The following is a 23,323-nucleotide window of genomic DNA, read 5'->3' on the forward strand; positions in this document are numbered from 1 at the left end:
GGTATGATTCCAACCAATGGAGAGTTTTCCCCTTGATTCCCATTGACTTCAGTTTTGCTAGGGCTCCTTGATGCCACACTCGATCAAATGCTGCCTTGATGTCAAGGGCAGTCACTCTCACCTCACCCCTTGAGTTCAGCTCTTTTGTCCATGTTTGGACCAAGGCTGTAATGAGGTCAGGAGCTGAGTGGCCCTGGCGGTACCCAAACTGGGCGTCAGTTAGCAGGTTATTGCTGAGTAAGTGCCGCTTGATAGCACTGTCGACGACACCTTCCATCACTTTGCTGATGATTGAGAGTAGACTGATGGGACGGTAATTGGCTGGGTCGGATTTGTCCTGCTTTTTGTAGACAGGACATACTTGGGCAATTTTCCACATTGCCGGGTCGATGCCAGTGTTGTAGCTGTACTGGAACAGCTTGGCTAGGGGCGCAGCTAGCTCTGGAGCACAAGTCTTCAGTACTACCTGCAACGGCTTCTCTTCCCGCTCCCGCATCGTTACCTCTGGTGTCCCCCAAGAATCTATCCTTGGCCCCCTCCTATTTCTCATCTACATGTTGTCGCTTGGCTACATCATCCGAAAACACAGCGTCAGTTTCCACGTGTACGCTGACGACACCCAGCTTTACCTCACTTCTCTCGACCCTTCCACAGTGTCAAAATTGACACACTGCTTGTCCAACATCCAGTTCTGGATGAGCAGAAATTTTCCCCAATTAAATATTGGGAAGACCAAAACCATTGTTTTCAGTCCCTGCCACAAACTCTGTTCCCTAGCCACTGACTCCATCCCTCGCCCTAACATCTGTCTGAGGCTAAACCACACTGTTCGCAACCTTAGTGTCATATTTGACCCTGAAATGAGCTTCCAACCACATATCCGCAGCATAACTAAGACACCTATTTCCACCTCCGTAACATCGCCCCTCTACGCCCTTGCCTCAGCTCATCCGCTGCTGAAACCCTCATCCAAGCCTTTGTTACCTCTAGACTTGACTATTCTAACGCACTCCTGACTGGCCTCCTGATATACCTATCAATTCATCCAATGAAAAGCGACGAGTTAAGAAAGTAACTATAGGTTTTTATTGGCTAAATAACAGAGCCCACCCTCGTGGGTGATCGGATCCAACAAGGAGGAATACCAGCCAGTCGACCACCTTTATACCTGGGCAGGTAGGCGGAGCCATGGGCGGAGTCAGCAGTGGTCAGCCCAGGTATAACAGCGTGACAAGAGGCGACCTCGTGTAGTGATACAACAGTGTAAACAGTGATAACCATAGTGTAACGATAGTGAACGATAAAAGTGGTTTACCACATTCACCCCTTGTTTAGATTTGAGTCCGGCGGGGTGAAGTGTACTACCAGTTCGGGTATGTCAGTCTGTCCGGAGGCCTCGTAAGCCTTTCTGATCGTCGCAGCAGCGGCGGCGGTGATGCAGTATCCGACGTTAATGCTGGTGTCTGCGTGGTCGGCGAAGGCTCGTGGGGTTCCGGCATGCCGTCTACCTGGGCTGGATCTGGGGGAGTGGTGGGGGGTAATGGTGGTGTCTCAGGGGTGCCCGAGGGTGCAAGGTCTCGTAAGGAGACTGTGTCCTCCCGCCCGTCTGGGTATGCCACATAGGCGTACTGGGGGTTGGCGTGCAGGAGGTCCACCCTCTCGACCAGGGGGTCCGTTTTATGGGCCCTCACGTGCTTTCGCAGCAAGACGGGCCCCGGAGAGGTCAGCCAAGTTGGTAGCGTGGTTCCCGTAGTCGACTTCCTGGGGAAAACAAACATTCGTTCATGGGGGGTGGCATTAATGGCAGTGCAAAGCAGTGACCGGATGGAGTGCAGCGCTGCCGGGAGGACTTCCTGCCAGCGAGAGGTTGGGAGGCCCTTAGACTTTAAGGCTAAGAGAACGGCCTTCCAGAAAGTAGCGTTCTCTCTTTCCACCTGGCCGTTCCCCCGGGGGTTGTAGCTGGTGGTCCTGCTTGCAGCAATACCTCTCGCTAGTAGGAACTGGCGAAGTTCCTCGCTCATGAAGGAGGCCAGGGCGAAGTCGGATGCATCGCTCTCCACTTGGAAAGGGATAGACTCATCCACCGCGTGCATTGTGGCCTTAGCAATGTCTCCCTTAATGAGGGAGAAGGCTGCGCACGCTTCTGCCGTCAGGGGGAAGGAGGTGGACTTCATGAGGGGTCTGGCTTTGTCCGCATAATTTGGCACCCATTGGGCATAGTAGGCGAAGAGCCCCAGGGTTCTCCTCAGCGCCTTTGGACAGTGGGGGAGGGGAAGCTCCATGAGGGGGCGCATTCTTTCGGGGTCGGGGCCGATGACTCCGTTCTCTACTACGCAGCCGAGGATGGCAAGGCGCGAGGTGTTAAACACACATTTCTCCTTATTGTAGGTGAGGTTCAGCCGCTGGGCCGTACGGAGGAATCTCTCCAGATTAGCATCGTGGTCCTGCCGGTCGCGGCCGCAGATGGTGACGTTATCTAGATAGGGGAACGTGGCTTGCAGCCCGTTCTGGTCAACCATCCGGTCCATCTCCCTTTGGAAGACCGAAACCCCGTTGGTGACGCCGAAGGGAACCCTCAGGAAGTGGTAGAGGCAGCCATTCGCCTCGAAGGCGGTATAATGGCGGTCCTCAGGGCGGATAGGGAGTTGGTGATAGGCCGACTTAAGGTCGATGGTAGAGAATACGCGGTACTGTGCAATCTGATTGACCATATCGGATATGCGGGGAAGGGGGTATGCGTCCAGCTGGGTGTACCGGTTTATGGTTTGGCTGTAGTCGATGACTAGGCGGTTTTTATCGCCGGTCTTGACGACTACGACCTGAGCGCGCCAGGGGCTGTTGCTCCTCTCGATGATGCCCTCCTTCAGGAGGCGCTGCACTTCAGAGCTAATAAAAGCTCTGTCCTCGGCGCTGTACCGCCTGCTCTTGGTGGCGACGGGTTTACAGTCGCGGGTGAGGTTGGCGAACAGGGAGGGAGGCGGGACCCTGAGGGTGGATAGGCCGCAGGTGGTACGCGGTGGGCGGTTTAAAGGCTGCTGGTTGTCGACTGTGAGTGGGGGGAGGGGTCCACCGTATGCTAGAGTGACACTTTGAAGGTGGGATTGGAAATCCTGCCCTAGTAGGACGGCAGCGCAGAGTTGGGGCAGGACGAGAAGTTTAAAATTTTTATACTCCGTGCCCCTAACCGACAGGGTCACAACACAGTAGCCACTGATGTCTGTAGAGTGGGACCTAGACGCCATCGAGACCCGGTTGCACGTTGGCCGGACAGTGAGGGAGTAGTGGCTCACCGTGTCTGGATGGATGAAGCTCTCCGTGCTTCCGCTGTCGAACAGGCAGGTCGTGGCGTGGCCGTTTACTTCGATGTCCATCATGGACTTGGACAGGTGATGCGGGCGAGCTTGGTCCAGTGTGACGGAGGCTAGTGTATGGCTGAGTGAGCTGCTGTAGTCTGCGGGTGAGGCGGTGGTCGGGTCTGGAGGCGAGGTGGCGGTCGAGTGTGGTGGGTAAAATGGCGGCGCCCACGAGGTGGGGTAAGATGGCGGAGAAGATGGCTGCCCCCACAACTCACATGTGGCACTGCTGGTGTCGGTGGCCTTGATCAAAGATGGCCGCCCCCACGACTCACACGAGGGGATACTGGCATCTGTGGCCTTGATGAAAGATGGCCGCCCCCACAGCTCGCATGAGGCACTGCTGGTGTCTGTGGCTCTCCCTCTGCAGGCCTTAGCGAAGTGGCCTTTCTTCTGGCAACTGGAGCAAGTCGCGTTTCTTGCAGGGCAGCGCGACCTCGGGTGTTTCGCCTGGCCGCAGAAGAAGCAGCCGGCGGCCCGATCGCGGGGGTCCGATGTCGCAGCCGGTACCGGGGGTGGCGGTCCCGATCGGGTCCGGGACGCCGACGCTGAGGTAGGTCCCAGGGGCGGCGCTGCGAGGGGTATTGCGGTCGGGGTCGGTCCCGAGTCCCAGGGTCGCGAATTACAGTACCTGGAGTACGCCTCGAGGTCCCGATGGGCCACTTCTAGGGAGCGAGCGAGGGCTGCAGCTGTGTTCAGGTCGAGGTCTTTTGCTTCAAGCAGTCTTTGCCGTGAGTAGTCGGACCGCAGGCCTTTCACGAAGGCATCGCGGATATTATCTTCAGTATTTTCTGCCGCCGTTACCGCTTTAAAGTCACAGTCCCTGCCGAGTGTTTGTAGCGCCCATAAAAATTCATCTACAGACTCTCCTGGCTGTTGCGGGCGGGATCTTAGGAGATGTCTGGCATACATGGAATTTACCGGGCTCCGGTACTGTTGTTTCAGCAGGTTGATGGCGGCCTCGTATGTAGTAAGGTCCCGGATGAGTGCGAATACTTTAGGGCTCACTTGGGCAGTCAGAACTCTTAGCTTGGATCTCTGAGGCACGCCGGATTCTCCCAGGTAGGATTCGAAACAGCTCAGCCAGTGTTCGAAGTCGAGGGCTGAGTTTGCTGCCTGTGGGTTTAGATCCAGGTACGGTGGTCGGAGGGCTCGCAGCCAGGCCGGCTGCTGTGGCTGTTGTAGCTGGGCGTCTGACTGGTCGTTTGGCTGCTCCGTTGACTGGTCGTTTGGCTGCTCAGGTAACGACATTTTAAAATTTAGCCAATAAAATTGATATACCTATCAATTCATCCAATGAAAAGCGACGAGTTAAGAAAGTAACTATAGGTTTTTATTGGCTAAATAACAGAGCCCACCCTCGTGGGTGATCGGATCCAACAAGGAGGAATACCAGCCAGTCGACCACCTTTATACCTGGGCAGGTAGGTGGAGCCATGGGCGGAGTCAGCAGTGGTCAGCCCAGGTATAACAGCGTGACAAGAGGCGACCTCGTGTAGTGATACAACAGTGTAAACAGTGATAACCACAGTGTAACGATATAACAGTGATAACCATAGTGTAACGATAGTGAACGATAAAAGTGGTTTACCACACCTCCCACATTTTACCCTACGTAAACAAGGTCATCCCAAACTTGGCTGCCCATGTCCTAACTCGCACCAAGTCCCGTTCGCCCATCGCCCCTGTGTTCGCTGACCTACGTTGGCTCCCGGTTAAGCAACGCCTCGATTTCAAAATTCTCATCCTTGTTTTCAAATCCCTCCATGGCCTCGCCCCTCCCTATCTCTGTAATCTCCTCCACACAACCGTCCACCCCGAGATAGCTGCGCTCCTCTAATTCTGCCCTCTTGAGCATCCCTGATTATAATCACACAACCTTTGGTGGCCATGCCTTCTGTTGCCTGGGCCTTAAGCTCTGGAATTCCCTGCCTAAACCTCTCCGCCTCTCTTTCCTCCTTTAAGACGGTCCTCTAAACTTACTTCTTTGACCAAGCTTTTGGTCACCTGCCCTAATTTCTCCTTATGTGGCTTGGTGTCAACGTTTTTGTCTTATAACACTCCTGTGAAGAGCCTTGGGACGTTTTACTACGTTAAAGCCGCTATATAAATACAAGTTGATGTTGTTGTTATTGTTGACTGTCCCTTTAAAAGGCTCCACGATTGACCTGCCTTTCGCCGTCACGTGATCAGACGCCGAGCGTGCGGCGTCCTGACGTCACGCGGCTGCTTGCAAGGGCTGCCGGTGAACAAGATGGCGACGAATTTCAACGACATCAACGGCCGCAGCTTCATCCTCGAGCAACAGCGTCACTCCCCGTTATGCCGCGAATTTACGGTCATCTCTCCGAAGCTGTCGCTGCGCTCGGTGCTCGTGTACACCGCCGCCGTCTGGTTGGCCGCTTACGCCATCTTCTGCTGCACTCAGGTGGGGGCGGGGGCTCGCCCGCTGATTGGTTGAGCAAAGCGCGGTGACAAGCTACTCTCCGTCTCGGGCAGGTCCGACGCAGGCTGGCGATTGGTCCGCGGGCGCGTCAGTCAGCGATTGGCCACGCCCCTTTTCGTCCAGGCGCTTGTACCTAGAACATGTGGGCAGTGCCCTGGGGTGGCAGCTAGTGCAAGGCCAGCAGGTGGGCAGTGCCCTGCGGTGGCACCTGGAGCAAGGCCAGCAGGTGGGCAGTGCTCGGGTGGCACCTGGAGCAAGGCCAGCAGGTGGGCAGTGCCCTGTGGTGGCACCTGGAGCAAGGCCAGCAGGTGGGCAGTGCCCTGCGGTGGCACCGAGTGCAAGGCCAGCAGGCGAGCAGTGCCCTGAGGTGGCAGCTAGTGCAAGGCCAGCAGGTGGGCAGTGCCTGGGGTGGCAGCTAGTGCAAGGCCAGCGGGTGGGCAGTGCCCTGGGGTGGCAGCTAGTGCAAGGCCAGCAGGTGGGCAGTGCCCTGGGGTGACACCTAGTGCAAGGCCAGTAGGTGGGCAGTGCCCTGGGGGAGGTGGCAGCTAGTGCAAGGCTAGCAGGTGGGCAGTGCCTGGGGGAGGTGGCACCTAATGCAAGGCCAGCAGGTGGGCAGTGCCCGGGGGAGGTGGCACCTAATGCAAGGCCAGCAGGTGGGCAGTGCCCTGGGGGAGGTGGCAGCTAGTGCAAGGCCAGCAGGTGGGCAGTGCCCTGCGGTGGCACCGAGTGCAAGACCAGCAGGTGGGCAGTGCCCTGGGGTGGAACCTAATGCAAGGCCAGCAGGTGGGCAGTGCCCTGTGGTGGCACCGAGTGCAAGGCCAGCAGGTGGGCAGTGCCCTGGGGTGGCACCTGGAGCAAGGCCAGCAGGTGGGCAGTGCCCGGGGGGAGGTGACATCTAGTGGAAGGCCAGCAGGTGGGCCGTGCCCGGGGTGAGGTGGCACCTAGTGGAAGACCAGCAGGTGGGCAGTGCCTGGGGTGAGGTGGCACCTAGTGGAAGGCCAGCAGGTGGGCAGTGCCCGGGGGGAGGTGACACCTAGTGGAAGGCCAGCAGGTGGGCAGTGCCCGGGGTGAGGTGGCACCTAGTGGAAGGCCAGCAGGTGGACAGTGCCCGGGGGGAGGTGACACCTAGTGGAAGGTCAGCAGGTGGGCAGTGCCCGGGGGGAGGTGACACCTAGTGGAAGGCCAGCAGGTGGGCAGTGCCCGGGGGGAGGTGACACCTAGTGGAAGGCCAGCAGGTCGGCAGTGCCCGGGGTGAGGTGGCACCTAGTGGAGGGCCAGCAGGTGGGCAGTGCCCGGGGTGAGGTGGCACCTAGTGGAGGGCCAGCAGGTGGGCAGTGCCCGGGGTGAGGTGGCACTTAGTGGAAGGCCAGCAGGTCGGCAGTGCCCGGGGTGAGGTGGCACCTAGTGGAAGACCAGCAGGTGGGCAGTGCCCGGGGGAAGGTGACACCTAGTGGAGGGCCAGCAGGTCGGCAGTGCCCGGGGTGAGGTGGCACCTAGTGGAAGACCAGCAGGTGGGCAGTGCCCGGGGGAAGGTGACACCTAGTGGAGGGCCAGCAGGTCGGCAGTGCCCGGGGTGAGGTGGCACCTAGTGGAAGACCAGCAGGTGGGCAGTGCCCGGGGGAAGGTGACACCTAGTGGAGGGCCAGCAGGTGGGCAGTGCCCGGGGTGAGGTGGCACCTAGTGGAAGACCAGCAGGTGGGCAGTGCCCGGGGGAAGGTGACACCTAGTGGAGGGCCAGCAGGTCGGCAGTGCCCGGGGTGAGGTGGCACCTAGTGGAAGGCCAGCAGGTGGGCAGTGCCCGGGGGAGGTGACACCTAGTGGAAGGCCAGCAGGTCGGCAGTGCCCGGGGTGAGGTGGCACCTAGTGGAAGACCAGCAGGTGGGCAGTGCCCGGGGGAAGGTGACACCTAGTGGAAGGCCAGCAGGTGGGCAGTGCCCGGGGGAGGTGACACCTAGTGGAAGGCCAGCAGGTGGGCAGTGCCCGGGGTGAGGTGGCACCTAGTGGAAGGCCAGCAGGTGGGCAGTGCCCGGGGTGAGGTGGCACCTAGTGGAAGGCCAGCAGGTGGGCAGTGCCCGGGGGAAGGTGACACCTAGTGGAAGGCCAGCAGGTGGGCAGTGCCCGGGGGGAGGTGACACCTAGTGGAAGACCAGCAGGTGGGCAGTGCCCGGGGGGAGGTGGCACCTAGTGGAAGGCCAGCAGGTGGGCAGTGCCCGGGGGAGGTGACACCTAGTGGAAGGCCAGCAGGTGGGCAGTGCCCAGGGGGAGGTGACACCTAGTGGAAGACCAGCAGGTGGGCAGTGCCCGGGGTGAGGTGGCACCTAGTGGAAGGCCAGCAGGTGGGCAGTGCCCGGGGGGAGGTGGCACCTAGTGGAAGGCCAGCAGGTGGGCAGTGCCCGGGGGAAGGTGGCACCTAGTGGAAGGCCAGCAGGTGGGCAGTGCCTGGGGTGAGGTGGCACTTAGTGGAAGACCAGCAGGTGGGCAGTGCCTGGGGTGAGGTGACACCTAGTGGAAGGCCAGCAGGTGGGCAGTGCCCGGGGTGAGGTGACACCTAGTGGAAGGCCAGCAGGTCGGCAATGGCTTGGGGGACAAAATTAAAGTTATTAACATGAGAAAAATCCCAGGTATGAGGTGTTGAGCTTTATGCTTGAGCCAAAACACAAACCTGGTTAAAGAAGCAAGACACCCTCTCTCTTAATTATGCTCTTCTATCCTTGTAATCATCCTTTTCCATTTCTCTTGTTACTCTTTCTTACTTCATGACCCATCTGGCCATTAGATCTCCACCAATATAGTCCATACAATTTTAATAGAGGACTCGCTGCATCACTAATTATTCTGGAATAGCCCACCTCCATCGCACTCTCCAGCAGGGGAAATGCAGAGAAGCCTTGCGTATGTAAGATTATGATCCTGAGGCGAGAGACTGGCAGAATGCAATCCCTTGCTTAAGTTGTGTGGGAGCGACTGGAAGCTTGATCCCACCAGGGGACGATTGTAAATACTGTTGTGGGTGCACAACATAGGCTGGAGTGGAGTTCACGTTGGATTCGTGAACAGGTTGTAGAAGCTGAACTGGCATTTGATATTGGGAATTGTTTCTTGCAGAACACTTCAGTGCTCTCAGCTGCCATCATCGTGACTCTCCTTGGGATGATGCTGCACCTCCATTTGTTTAAAATTGATCAGGAGTCGATGCTGATTATTGGTTCGGTTGGAGTCCAGATGAACACTCTGTATGCCTCGGGCAGAGAGAGCGTGAGCTTCATCGAGATGAAGAAGGTGAAAGATATTGTGATCAATGAAGCCATTTATATGGTAAGTGAGGCAGAGAGTAATGATTCCTTAATTTAGCGATACCCTCAGCTGCAGAGAAACTACAAATACAGCACCTGAAAGTGAGAGACTGGTTAACATTTGAGTGAATCCTTCATCAGAACTGGTGAGGAATTACACCAGGAAGGTTTACACTTTCTTTAACCTGTCTTTACAATTTGCAATAAACAGACCACCTGAAATTAGGGAATCTCTAAGTCACTTTTTAAGACTGAGTTAAGATAGGATAGGATAGGAACTTGCATTTATATAGCACCTTTCATGACCACAGCCATCCCAAAGCACTTCACAGCCAATTAAGTGCTTTTTTGAAGGTAGTCACTGTTGTAATGTAGGAAACACAGCAGCCAATTTTCGGATAGCAAGGTCCCATAAATAGCAATGAGATACATGACCAGATAATCTGTTTTAGGTATAGAAAATGCTGGAAACACTCAGCAATTCAGGCAGCATCTGTGGAGAGAGAGAAACAGAATTAACGTTTCAGATCGATGCCCTTTTGTCAAATAAAGAAGAAGTTGGCGATTTAACAGTTTTTAAGCAAGTACGGAGCCAGGGCTGTAAAGCGCCGAATGGAAGGTGCTGTTTCTCGAACTTCCGTTACTGACACTGCCCAACTCGCATCACAGAGGGCCACCAGAGGTAGGAAATTCCCATTCTACTAGCCTCGGCTAGTTTCCAGTATACTACTTATAAACTATTACGTCTCTAACTTCTTCCAATTCTGACGAAAGGTCATTGACCTGAAACGTTAACTCTGTTTCTCTCTCCACATATGCTGCCTGACCGGCTGAGTATTTCCAGCATTTTCTGTTTTTATTTCAGATTTCCAGCATCCGCAGTACTTTGTTTCTGAATCTGTATATAAATGTAATTGAACGTCTTTGAATTGAAAATTTTAAATTGAGACATGAAAGATGATTAAATGAATAAATACATATTAAAATGATAATGATTATATATTAATTAAAGGTACTAATATATGTATACATTAAAAAAAAAAATTAAATCTTAAAAATGATTAAATGAATAAATAGTTCTTCATTGAAAAAGACTGGGGAGAGGCTAAATAGGTGGAAAGGAGGACCCTGGAGGCTAGAGCTGGAATGTGGCAGTAGGTGACAGATGGGGCTTGGGGGGAGGCAGGAAGGGAAAGTCTTGTCAGAGTGTCAGAAAGGAAACAGAATGAAGTGTAGGAGGTGAGAAAGAGTTTTAAAGAAAACCCCCACAAAACGGTTAAAGGGAAAGCTCTGCAGGCCCAACCTCAGCAAGTTTGATGAGAGATTATTTTAGAAATTGGATAAATTCATGAAAAGGAGAAATTTACTGTGCTGTGGGGAAAGAGCAGAGGGGAGTGTTGGCTCTTTCAAAGAGCCGTCACAGGCACCATGGGCCGAACGGCCTCCTTCTGTGCTGTATCATTCTAAAGTGTCACGGCTAGTGTCAGCCAGTGGCTCAGTGGGTAGCACACTCGCCTCTGAGTCAGAAGGTTGTGGGTTCAAGTCCTACTCCAGAGTCTTGAGCACATAAAGCTAGGCTGACACTCCAGTGCAGTGCTGAGGGAGTGCTGCACTGTCGGAGGTGCCGTCTTTCGGATGAGATGTTAAATCGAGGCCCCGTCTGCTCTCTCAGGTGGATGTAAAAGATCCTATGACAGGGGAGTTCTCCCCGGTGTCCTGGCCAATATTTTCCCCTCAACCAACATCACTAAAACAGATTATCTGGTCATTGTCGCATTGCTGTTTGTGGGAGCTTGCTGTGCGCAAATTGGCTGCCGCGTTTCCCACATTACAACAGTGACTACACTTCAAAAAATACTTCATTGGCTGTAAAGCGCTTTGAGACGTCCATTAGTCGTGAAAGGTGCTATAGAAATGCAAGTCTTTAAAATACTGCGGCTGCTGGATATCTGAATGAAAAACAGAAACTGCTGGAAACACTCAGCGTAACCTTTCGCCACAACTGATAGTGAATGATTATTCTGATCTTGCTGCTCCCCGGGAGGGAGGTTGGAATCGTGGCAGCGCCCTTGAGCTGTGAAGGCTCTGAGTCTGTACAGTGGGTGGGGGAACTGGAGGTTTAGAAGCGCCATCCAGTGGCAGAAGTGGAGCAGCGGCTCACGGGTGAATAATGGCAACTTGGCCAAGGCCTTAGTCCAAATATGGACAAAAGAACGGAATTTCAGAGATGAGGTGACTGACTGCCAATGCTCCCTCCTTTTTTTAAAAATTTGTTCGTGAGATGTGGGCATCTCTGGCAAGGCGGCATTTATTGCCCATCCCTAATTGCCCTTGAGAAGGTGGTGGTGAGCCGCCACCTTGAACCATTGCAGTCTGTGTGGTGAAGTTACTCCCACGGTGCTGTTAGGGAGGGAGTTCCAGGGTTTTGACCCAGCGACTATGAAGGAACGGCGATATATTTCCAAGTCAGGATGGTGTGTGACTTGGAGGGGAACCTGCAGGTCATAGAGTCATAGAGTTTTACAGCACAGAAAGAGGCCCTTCGGCCCATCGTGTCTGCGCCGCCCATCCATCCCTGTCCAGTCTAATCCCATTTTCCAGCATTTGGTCCATAGCCTTGTATGCAATGGCATTTCAAGTGCTCATCCAAATGCTTCTTGAATGTTGTGAGGGTTCCTGCCTCCACCACCCTTTCAGGCATTGAGTTCCACATTCCAACCACCCTCTGGGTGAAAAAGTTTCTCCTCAAATCCCCTCTAAATCCCCTGCCCCTTACCCTGAATCTATGCCCCCTTGTTATTGACCCCCCCACTAAGGGGAAAAGTTCCTCTTTATCTACCCTATCTATGCCCCTCATTATTTTGTACACCTCAATCAGGTCCCCCCTCAGCCTTCTCTGCTCCAAGGAAAACAACTCCAGCCTGTCCAGCCTCTCTTCATAGCTGAGGCGCTCCATCCCAGGTAACATCCTGGTGAATCTTCTCTGCACCCTCTCCAAAGCAATCACATCCTTCCTATAGTGAGGCGACCAGAACTGCACACAGTACTCCAGCTGTGGCCTCACCAGCGTTTTGTACAGCTCCATCATAACCTCCCTGCTCTTATATTCTATGCCTCGGCTAATGAAGGCAAGTATCCCATATGCCTTTTTAACCACCTTACCTACCTGCTCCGCTGCCTTCAGGGATCTATGTACATGTACACCAAGGTCCCTCTGACCCTCTGTACTTCCTAGGGTCCTACCACTCATTGTGTATTCCCTTGCCTTATTTGTCCGTCCAAAATGCATCACCTCGCACTTTTCAGGGTTAAATTCCATTTGCCACTTTTCCGCCCATCTGACCAACCCGTTTATATCGTCCTGTAGCCGGAGGCTTTCCTCCTCGCAATTTACCACCCCACCAATTTTCGTGTCATCTGCGAACTTACTGATCATACCTTTTACATTTTCATCCAAATCATTTATGTAGATCACAAACAATAAGGGACCCAGCACCGATCCCTGAGGTACCCCACTGGACACAGGCTTCCAGTCACAAAAGCAACCTTCGACCATCACCCTCTGCCTCCTGCCACTCAGCCAGTTTAGGATCCAACGCGCCAAGGCACCCTGGATCCCATGGGCTCTTACCTTCTTGACCAGTCTCCTATGCGGGACTTTGTCAAAAGCTTTACTGAAGTCCATGTACACCACATCCACAGCATTTCCCTCATCCACCCCACGAGTCACCCCCTCGAAAAATTCGATCAGATTTGTTAGACATGATTTACCCTTGACAAAGCCATGCTAACTATCCCCGATTAATCCTTGCCTCTCCAAGTGGAGATTAATTTTGTCCCTCAGAATTTTTTCCAATAATTTCCCCACCACAGATGTTAGACTCACTGGCCTGTAATTCCCTGGTTTATCCCTGCTACCCTTCTTGAATAATGGTACTACGTTAGCTGTTCTCCAGTCCTCTGGTACATCCCCTGTGGCCAGAGAGGTTCTGAAAATTAGTGTCAGAGCCCCTGCAATCTCCTCCCTTGCCTCCCACAGCAGCCTGGGATACATCTCGTCCGGGCCTGGGGATTTATCCACTTTTTGGCCCGCTAAAACCGCTAGCACCTCCTCCCTCTCGATGCTAATATGTTCAAGTATGTCACAGTCCCCTTGCCCGATTTCTATGTCTGCATCGTCTTTCTCCATAGTGAACACAGATGCAAAAAATTCATTTAAAACCCCGCCTACATCCTCTGGCTCTACACACAGATTGCCACTTTGGTCCCTAATGGGCCCTACCCTTTCCCTGGTTATCCTCTTGCCCTTAATATACTTATAAAACATCTTAGGATTTTCCTTTATTTTGCTCGCCAGTGTTATTTCATGGCCCCTCCTCGCCCTCCTAATTTCTTTTTTAAGTATGCCCCTGCACTTTTTATACTCCTCTAGGGCTTCTTCTGTCTTTAGTCTTTTGTAACTGCCAAAAGCCCCCCTCTTATTTCTAATGCATTTCTGTATATCCCTTGTCATCCAAGGTTCCCTTTGCTTGTTGGTCCCACCCTTGACCTTTACAGGAACATGTTGGCGTTGTACTCTCTCTATTTCCCTTCTGAAAGTCTCCCACTGTTTTGATGTGGATTTTCCTATAAGCAGCTGCTCCCAGTCCACTTTGGCCAGATCCTGCCTTATCATATTAAAATCGGCCTTCCCCCAATTTAGAACCCTTATTTCCGGGCCGTCTTTGTCTTTTTCCATGACCGCCTTAAATCTCACCGAATTATGGTCACTGTCGCCAAAATGCTCTCCTACTGACACTTCCACCACTTGCCCGGCTACATTCCCCAGAATTAGGTCCAGTACCGCCCCCTCTCTTGTAGGACTTTCTACATGTTGGCTCAAAAAGCTCTCCTGGATGCACTTTAAGAATTCTGCACCCTCTAAGCCTTTCACACTCTGACTGTCCCAATTTATATTGGGGAAGTTGAAATCCCCCACTATTATTACCCTATTATTCTCGCACTTCTCGGAGATTTGCCTACATATCTGTTCCTCTATCTCCCCCTGACTGTTTGGGGGCCTATAGTACACTCCCAGCAAAGTGCTTGCCCCCTTTTTGTTTTTAAGTTCTACCCATATGGCCTCATTAGAGGAACCCGCTAATATATCATCCCTCCTTACAGCAGTAATTGACTCCTTAATTAATATTGCAACACCCCCTCCCCTTTTACACCCCCCTCTGTCTCGCCTGAAGATTCTATACCCCGGAATATTGAGCTGCCAGTCCTGACCCTCCCTCAACCATGTCTCCGTGATAGCAACAATATCGTACTCCCATGTGTTCAACAACAACTTCAGTTCATCCACCTTATTTGCAAGACTCCTTGCATTAAAATAAATGCCTTCCAGCCCTGCCATATTCTCTTTTGCCTTCACATATTTGCTCTGCCTTCCCAGCTGACTTGTTTTTCCCTCTGTATTTGGCCGTAAATCACCCCCTACTATAGCTCCACTCTGTACCCCAACCCCCTGCCAAGTTAGTTTAAACCCTCCCCAGCAGTGCTAGCAAACCTCCCCGCAAGGATATTGGTTCCCCCCTGGTTCAGGTGTAAACCGTCCGACTTGTACAAGTCCCACCTTTCCCAGAAGCAGACCCAGTGATCCAGGAAACTAAAGCCCTCCCCCTTGCACCATCCCTTTAGCCACGCATTCATCTGTTCTATCTTCCTATTCCTATACTTACTAGCACGTGGCACCGGGAGTAATCCAGAGATTACAACCTTTGAGGTCCTGCTCCTTAATCCTTCACCTAGCTCCCTAAATTCTTGCTGCAGGACCTCATCCCTCTTTTTACCTATGTCGTTGGTACCAATGTGGACCACGACCACTGGCTGTTCTCCCTCCCCCTCCAGAATGCCCTGCAGCCGCTCAGTGACATCCTTGACCCTGGCACCAGGGAGGCAACAAACCATCCTGGATTCACGTCTACGGCCACAGAAACGCCTATATGTTCCCCTTACTATAGAATCCCCTACCACTATTGCTCTCCCACTCTTTTTCCCCCCTTCCTGGGCAGCAGGAGCACCCCCAGTGCCAGGAAGTTGGCCGCTGCTGCCTTCCCCTGGTGAGTCATCCCCCTCAACAGTATCCAAAGCGGTATACTTGTTTGAAAGGGGGATGTCCGCAGGGGTTCCCTGCACTACCTGCCTGCCTTTGTTGCTCCGCCTGATGGTCACCCCCTGTGCTGCCCTACCCTGAGGCGTGCACAACTCGCTAAACGTGTTATCCACGAGCCTTTCAGCATCGCGCATGCTCCAAAATTCATCCACCCGCAGCTCGAGCGCCGCAATGCGGTCTACAAGTAGCTGCAGCTGGATGCATTTCCTGCACACATGGTCATCAGGGACACTGGCAGCATCCCTGACTTCCCACATAGAGCAGGAGAAGCAGAGCACGGGTCTGAACTCTCCTGCCATGACTTACCCCTTTAATTTCTTTAAAAATTTATTCAATACCCCAGTTACAGGTATGCTCTAGGGCGCTTTATTTACCAACTATCCCCACTACACCACAGAAATTTAACACCACAGAATTCAAGCTTGTATTGAAAAAAGGTGATGTTCCCATGTGCTTGCTGCCCTTGTCCGCCTAGGTGGTAGAGGTCATGGGTTTGGGAGTTGCTGCCGAAGAAGCCTTGGCCAGTTCCTGCAGTGCATCTTGTAGATGGTACACACTGCAGCCACAGTACGCCGGTGGTGGAGGGAGTGAATGTTTAAGATGGTGGATGGGGTGCCAATCAAGTGGGCTGCTTTGTCCTAGATGGTGTCGAGCTTCTTGAGTGTTGTTGGAGCTGCACTCATCCAGGGAAGTGGAGAGTATTCCATCACACTCCTTACTTCTGCCTTGTAGATGGTGGAAAGGCTGTGGGGAGTCAGGAGGTGAGACACTTATGTGGTGCGAATGTTACCTGTCACTTATCAGCCCAAGCCTGAACATCGTCCAGGTCTTGCTGCATGCGGGCATGGACAGCTTCATTATCTGAGGAGTTGCAAATGAAACTGAACCAAATGGAGTATTCCTTTAAGGGGCTGTGTGGGCCATGCAAAAAACCGTGCTTCCGCGGTTTTTGTATTGAGAAGCCGGCAAGCCAGCTGTGCGGGTTCCCTGGAGCCACGTGACCGTGCAGCTTACAGGGAACATTGCTGACTGCCCTTGATATCAAGGCAGCATTCGATCAAGTGTGGCACCCAGGAACCCCAGTAAAACTGAAGTCAATGGGGATCAGGGGGAAAACTCTCCAGTTGCTGGACTCATACCTAGCACAAAGGAAGATGGTTGTGGTGGTTGAAGGTCAATCATCACAGCTCCCGGACATCGCTGCAGGAGTTCCTCAGGGCAGTGTCCTAGGCCCAACCATTTTCAGCTGCTTCATCAATGAACTTCCCTCCATCATAGGGTCAGCAGTGGGAGTGTTCGCTGATGACTGCACAGTGTTCCAGTCACAACTCCTCAGATAATGAAGCAGTCCATGCCCACATGCAACAACAAGACCTGGACAACATCCAGACTTGTGCTGATAAGTGGCAAGTAACATTCGTGCCAGGCAATAACCATCTCCAACAAGAGAGAGTCTAACCACGTCTCCTTGACATTTAATGGCGTATCCATCGCCGGGTCACCATTGACCAGAAACTCAGCTGGACCAGCCACATAAATGGCGTGGCTACTAGAGCAGGTCAGAGGCTGGGTATTCTGTGGCAAGTGGCTGACCTCCTAACCACTGTTCCCGTTAAGCTGTGTAGCCGTTCCATCTGCAGGGTCCCACACAGGCCGCTCATTGGCTTTTCCATTGTAGATACTGCAGATAGGGGACGGCAGGCCGTGCAGGAGGCAGTGCAACTTACGGGGGACGTTGTTCCTGATTCCCCAGAGCCTCTCCTGTACCTACGATGTATAATGGAATGGTCTCCATTGCCTGGATGGGTGCAGCTGCAACAACTGTGGGAGTACCTTCACCACACAGAAGGCAGCGGTTCAAGAAGAAGGCTCACCACCACGTACTCTGGGCATCTGGGCAATAAATGCTGGCCTTGCCAGCAACGCCCATATCCCAAGGATGAAATAAATAAAACGAGGGTCATTGGTTTAGAGAGAGGCTGGGAGAAAATTGGTGAGTAATGTCGAAGCCTATTGTATAAGATCCTTTGGCCATTTAATTGGGCCCATTTGCGCCGGCTGATAACATAAGAAATAGGAGCAGGAGTAGGCCATTCGGCCCTTCGAGCCTGCTCCGCCATTCAATGAGATCATGGCTGATCTTCGACCTTAACTCCATTCACCGGCCCTATCGACATATTCCTTGATGCCCTTGCTAGTCAGAAATCTATCGACTTCTGTTTTGAATATACCCAATGACTGAGCCTCCACAGCCCTCTGGGGTAGAGAATTTCAAAGATTCACCACCCTCTGTGTGAAGAAATTTCTTCTCATCTCAGTCCTGAATGGCCTACCCTTTATCTTGAGGCTGTGGCCCCTGGTTCTACATTCCGCAGCCAAGGGAAACATTCTCCCAGCATCCACCCTATCAAACCCTGTAATAATTTTGTATGCTTCAATGAGATCCCCTCTCATTCTTCTGAATTCAAGAGCATACAGGCCTAGTTCACTCAATCTCTTCTCATACGACAGTCACGCCATCCCAGGAATCAATCTCGTGAACCTTCGTTGCACTCCCTCTATGGCAAGTGCCGTAAGAAAACTACTAGGCACTTGGTCAGAGTATTAAACAAGGCTTTAATCAACTGTTTCACAATATGGAAGTCTAGTTATTCTTCACTAGTTCCTGTTTACAAAATGTCCCTGAGCAAGCTGGGCCCGTGCCCGAGTATTTATATTCTCCCTGGACAGCGCCACCAGCAGGCCGCTCAGTATATTTCATAAGTCCTTTCTACAGAAATGGCACAATTTATGTCATTCTTCCCGCCTGAAAGATTGGAAGTCCGGTGGCTTCTTTCTACTGACTAGGCGGACTAAGAATAGACGCAGCTGTTTGGATCTCCGTCGGTGGCCGGAAGGCACGTCTCCTCGGACCGTGTTTTGATCCCTGGGTTGCTTAATTCGTACCAGCGGGCTGGCAGAGTCCGTGTCGCTTTGATCGACCCGAGGGGGACCGGGGAGATCGTGGCTCCGGGTGCGTTTGGATATCTGTTGGTGGCCGGAAGGCACGTCTCCTCGGACCGTGTTTTGGTCCCTGAGTTGCTTAGTTCGTACCAGCGGGCTGGCAGAGTCCGTGTCGCCTTGATCGACCTGAGGGGGACCGGGAAGATGGTGGCTCCAGGTGCGCGCCCCCACAGGCGCAGAGCTGGCTTCACCCTGCCCAGTAGTCGGTGACTGACCGGCGTCCTGGCTTCGGGTGGCCATCCCGCGGGGAGCACTCTGTTCCCCGGGTTGATCCAGCGGAATGGCTGGCAGATCCCTTGACGTCCCGGGTAGGGTGTCATCCTCAGAGGAGCGCAGGGTATCTGCGTCATTGATACGGGTCCCACCCTCGATTGGGTCCGTGGGACCGGTTGGGCAGGGAGCCAGATCCCGGAGTGACACTGCGGATTTCCGGCCATCAGGGTACCCCACGTATGCGTACGTGGGATTGACATCCGTCAGTTCCACTTCGTCGACGAGGGGATCACTCTTAGAGGATCGGACGAATCTTCGAAGCAGCACGGGGTCAGGAGCTGCCAACCATGATGGTAGGGATGTCCCATGAGTGGAGCGACGCTGGAACCTGAAGAATCGTTCGTGAGGAGTAGCGTTGGTGGATGTGGAAAGAAGAGACCTGATGGAATGCAATGCGTCAGGGAGCATAGTTTCCCACTGCTGGTCTGATTGGTTGTGTGATTTCAGTGCAAGACGACCAGCGTTCCAAATGATAGCGTTGTATCTCTCAACCTGTCCGTTTCCAATAGGGTGATACAGTGTCGTTCTACTTGTGGCGATTCCCCGTTGGGAAAGATAACTTTTGAGTTCGCTTGACATGAAGGAGGAACCCCGATCAGAGTGGATGAAATTGGCCGTACCGCAAAGGGAAAAGACCTGATCAAGGCATTTGATCACTGTGGAAGTAAGCATATTGGGACAGGGGAAAGCGTGAATATTCGTCCACCATAGTAAGCAAGTAGGTGTTTCGCGTTGAGGAAGGCAGTAAGCAAGTAGGTGTTTCAGGTTGAGGAAGGCAGTGGCCCTTTAAAGTCAGTGCTGAGTCGCTGCATAGGCTGTGTAGCGTGTATGAGTGAGCCATCCGACGGACGGAGAAGAATTGCGGTTTTAATTCTGCGCAAATTCTACAGGTGGAGCATGTTTTTCTCACGTCTTCCGTAGAAAATGGGAGATTTTTAGATCGCACAAAGTGTAACATACGGGTAACGCCAGGATGGCATAAGTCAGTATGAAGATCCGCAAGAGTCGAAGTTGACATGGAAGAGCAGAATGCACGTGTGAGGGTATCCGGGGCCACATTCTCTTTGCCGGCTCGATAATGTATGGTGTATCCAAAGGCGGCCAATTCCATCCTCCAGAGCTGTATTTTGTTATTCTTGATCTTAGTGCGTTTCCGGTTATCCAGCATAAAGGCCACGGAGCGCTGATCAGTTATAAGCGTGAAATGGCGACGAGCGAGAAAATGACTCCACTTATGTACTGCTTCGATGATAGCCGTAGCCTCCTTCTTGATAGGAGGATAATGGAGCTCGCTACCTTGCAAAGTTCTGGACAGAATTGCAATGGGTCGACCACCTTGATTCAAGGTAGCAGAGATCGCCACATCCGATGCATCGCACGCAACCACGAAAGGGAGATTTTAATCGATGGAACGAAGCGTGGCTTTTTCCAGTTGTTGCTTGAGGAGGTCGAAAGCTGAAATAGCCGTTGCCTTCAACGGAAATGACTTCGCGTGAAGCAGGGGCTGGATCTTGTTGGAAAAGTGGGGTATCCACTTCGCATAATAGGCAAACATGCCGAGGGCCCGATGGAGAGCCGAGATTCGTAGGAGGAGGGAGCTACTGAAGCGGACGAAGTCGCTCCGGATCCGGTTTGATGACACCATTGCCCACCCAGTAGCCAAGGATGTTGACTGATGGTACTGATTTCACAGATTTGGACTCATTTAAGGTTAAGTTGCAACGACGGAGAACGTCAAGAAATTTCTGGAGGTTGGCATCGTGCTCCTTCTGGTCATGACCAGCAATGGTGATATTATCCAGATTTGGAAAAGTGTCCGTTAAGTTCTCCTGTTTGACTTGGCTGTCCATTGCCCATTGGAAGACGGCCACCCCATTGGTGACCCCAAATGGAAGGCGACGAAACTGGTAAAGCCGACCATTGGCCTCAAAGGCCGTATACTTTTTGTCAGAGTTCTTTAACGGTACTTGATGGTATGCACTCTTTAAGTCAAAAGTTGAAAATACCTTGTAGTTGGCAAGGTTATTGACCATGTCATCGATGCGTGGTAGTGGGTAGGCATCCAGTTTGGTATACTGGTTAATAGTTTGCGAGTAATCAATGCAAAGATGTTTCTTGTGTTGCTTCAGAGGATTTTTAACAACACCGACTTGAGCCCGCCAGAAAGATGAACATGGCTCAATGATACTGTCAGCTAGAAGGCAAGAGATCTCTGCCTCGATAAAGGATAGATCATCTTGGCTGAAACGTCGTGATTTAGTGACTATGGGCTTACATCGGGGGGAAAGATTGGCAAACAAGGAGGGCTCGTTGAGCGAAGCCGCCAAAATCGCACAAAACGGTACTTTGGAAATAGTAAGCTCCGGTTTTGACCCTCCAAACTCGAAAGTGAGTCTTTTGTGTTGTTTCTGGAAATCCTGTCCCAAGAGCACATCACTGCATAGGTTTTTGAGCACCCTGAGCCGGGTGGAGGAATAAGTGTGGCCATTGAGAATAAGGTCGACAAGACAAAAGCCTGAAGAGTTGGTGGTAAGTGTCGTCGGAGCCATTGCAATTTCCCTGTCCGAGGGGTAAATACGCAGTTTTAACTTACTGACAGCCTGCTCACTGATGAAGCTGTCAGAGCTGCATGAGTCGATTAGTGCACTCAAACTGTGTCCATTTACTGAAACCTTTGTGACCGCATGGGACAGGCTTTGGGGAAAAACAGCTGTGATGGGAGGAGGAGCAGTTTTACCCTTGACAGTTGCAACCTTAGTAGTGGCTCTTGGGGGAGGAGCAGTTTTATAGATAGCAGCTGTAACCTTAGTAGTGGCTCTTGGGGGAGGAGCAGTTTTATAGATAGCAGCTGCAAAACTAACGGGCCCTTGACCGCTATACCTTCAAAAAGTGACCTTTCTTACTAACAGAGGCTCTTGACTGACATACCTTAGAAAAATGACCTTTCTTACTGCAATGACTGCAGGTTGCGTTATGAGCAGGACAAAATTTCCTATAGTGGAATGCACCTCCACAGAAGAAGCACTTCTTTCCAGATTGCCAAGATGCCGCTAGGGCAGGGTCGTCATCAGTGAGGGCTTCTAGGGTAGAGTCGTCATCGGCTAGGATAGAGTAGTCATCAGTGAGGGCTTCCGCCCGAGTCCCATTGGAGGAGTCACCAAAAGTGATAGCAGCAGTCCGTGCACGCGGTAAAAGATAGGCATCTGCATTTCTTTTTGCTAAGTCCAGAGAACATGCCTGGTCATAGGCAGCTTGTAAATTGAGGGTTTTATTCTCCAACAGACGTTGGCGTATGAAAGGAGACGCAATTCTGTTACTAAAGGAATCACAAATTAACTCCTGGTACTGCTCAGCTGAGACAGCTTTGAGATTACAGTCCTTGCTGAGCCTGCGAAGCTTTTGAAGGAATTCGTCAAGTGATACCCCGGGTTGTCGAGTTGTGGCCAGTAGATGCCGAGCAAAAATTTTGTTTGGGGTCTTAACATATAGTTGCTGTAGTATTTGGATAGCGGAGTCATAGTCTACACAGTCTTCGATATAGTCAAACACATGAGGGGATACATAATTGGCAAGTATCTCTAACTTATCAGGAACATTCTCACCACACACCCTGAGGAAGTTGCTGAAGGTACGATACCAGTGTTTCCATACCTTAGCCGTTGTAGGTGAATTCGGGTCCAGGTCAAGATGGGCGGGTCGGTGTCGTTTCTCCATGATGGATTGATTACTGCCTCTGGTTCCCTTCTACCGTTTGAGTTGTAGCCGTCTGTTCCCAAAACAACTCGGAGCGTGGAGCAGCAAACAGTCGATTAAATTGACGTAAGAAAACTACTAGGCACTTGGTCAGAGTATTAAACAAGGCTTTAATCGACTGTTTCACAACATGGAAGTCTAGTTATCCTTCACTAGTTCCTGTTTACAAAATGTCCCTGAGCAAGCTGGGCCCGTGCCCGAGTATTTATACTCTCCCTGGACAGCGCCACCAGCAGGCCGCGCAGTATATTTCATAAGTCCTTTCTACATAAATGACACGATTTATGTCAGCAAGTATATCCTTAGGTAAGGAGACCAAATTTGTACACAGTACTCCAGGTGGTCTCACCAAGGCGCTATATAATTGGAGAAAGACTTCTTTACTCCTGTATTCAAATCCTCTTGTAATGAAGACCAGCATACCATTTGCCTTCCTGATAAGGCCGGTTTGGATGAAAAATTGTTGTCTGCTTAGATTCCGCCCACTTCTGGCAGCCGCTATTCTGGGCAGGTCAGCCGCGCTGGCTTTGCCTGCGCTCGCTCCAGATATAGAAATTATAGTCAGATCGTGACGTCAATCAGCATGCAACGCTGAATTGACGCGCACTCTGGTATTTTGGACGTCGCTGGTCCTTTTAATGCCCTCTCCGAATCATGCACAGCAGAACATGTGTGCAGCTGTACGACGGACTCCCTACCAGCGCTTCTTAAAGGGACACATGCAATTTTCAGGCAAGTTTAGATTTTTGCTTTTATACTGGTTTCTTTACATTTTATTGGAGTACTGGCTTGGTGTAAGACATTTAAAAAGTTGTTAAAGTGTGCAAGGAGTGCTGCTGGAAGTTTGCAAGGTTTTGACTCTTAAAGGAAGGCCTCAGAACACCACTTGCTCCCAGTCCTGGGGTCTCTAGTTGCAGTCCCCCTTGGGCTGCAGCATGACATGCAGATGGAGCAGAGGCAGCAAAAGGGAAAAGCTGCTCGCAGAGGGAGGATGAAACAGAAGAGGAGGAAGGAGGCAACCCAGACAGCCCCTTCCTGGCCGGGA

At 52.1% G+C, this 23,323-nt stretch overlaps 1 protein-coding gene across 2 annotated transcripts in view; it reads left to right on the top strand.

Moving 5' to 3' along the window:
* Positions 1-5,543: 5,543 nt before the first annotated feature.
* Positions 5,544-23,323, top strand: part of pigh (phosphatidylinositol glycan anchor biosynthesis, class H) — a 30,906-nt gene continuing 13,126 nt past the window's right edge. For both annotated transcript variants that reach the window (XM_086003679.1, XM_086003680.1), the window contains exons 1-2: positions 5,544-5,781; positions 8,905-9,114. In XM_086003679.1, coding sequence (XP_085859805.1) covers positions 5,608-5,781; positions 8,905-9,114 — 384 coding nt within the window. In that variant the 5' untranslated portion in view covers positions 5,544-5,607. The remainder of the gene's footprint in view (positions 5,782-8,904; positions 9,115-23,323) is intronic.

This window comes from Somniosus microcephalus, chromosome 12 (genome assembly GCF_052327205.1).
Source record: "Somniosus microcephalus isolate GS21.2 chromosome 12, FLI_Smic_1.0, whole genome shotgun sequence".
NCBI lineage: Eukaryota > Metazoa > Chordata > Chondrichthyes > Squaliformes > Somniosidae > Somniosus > Somniosus microcephalus.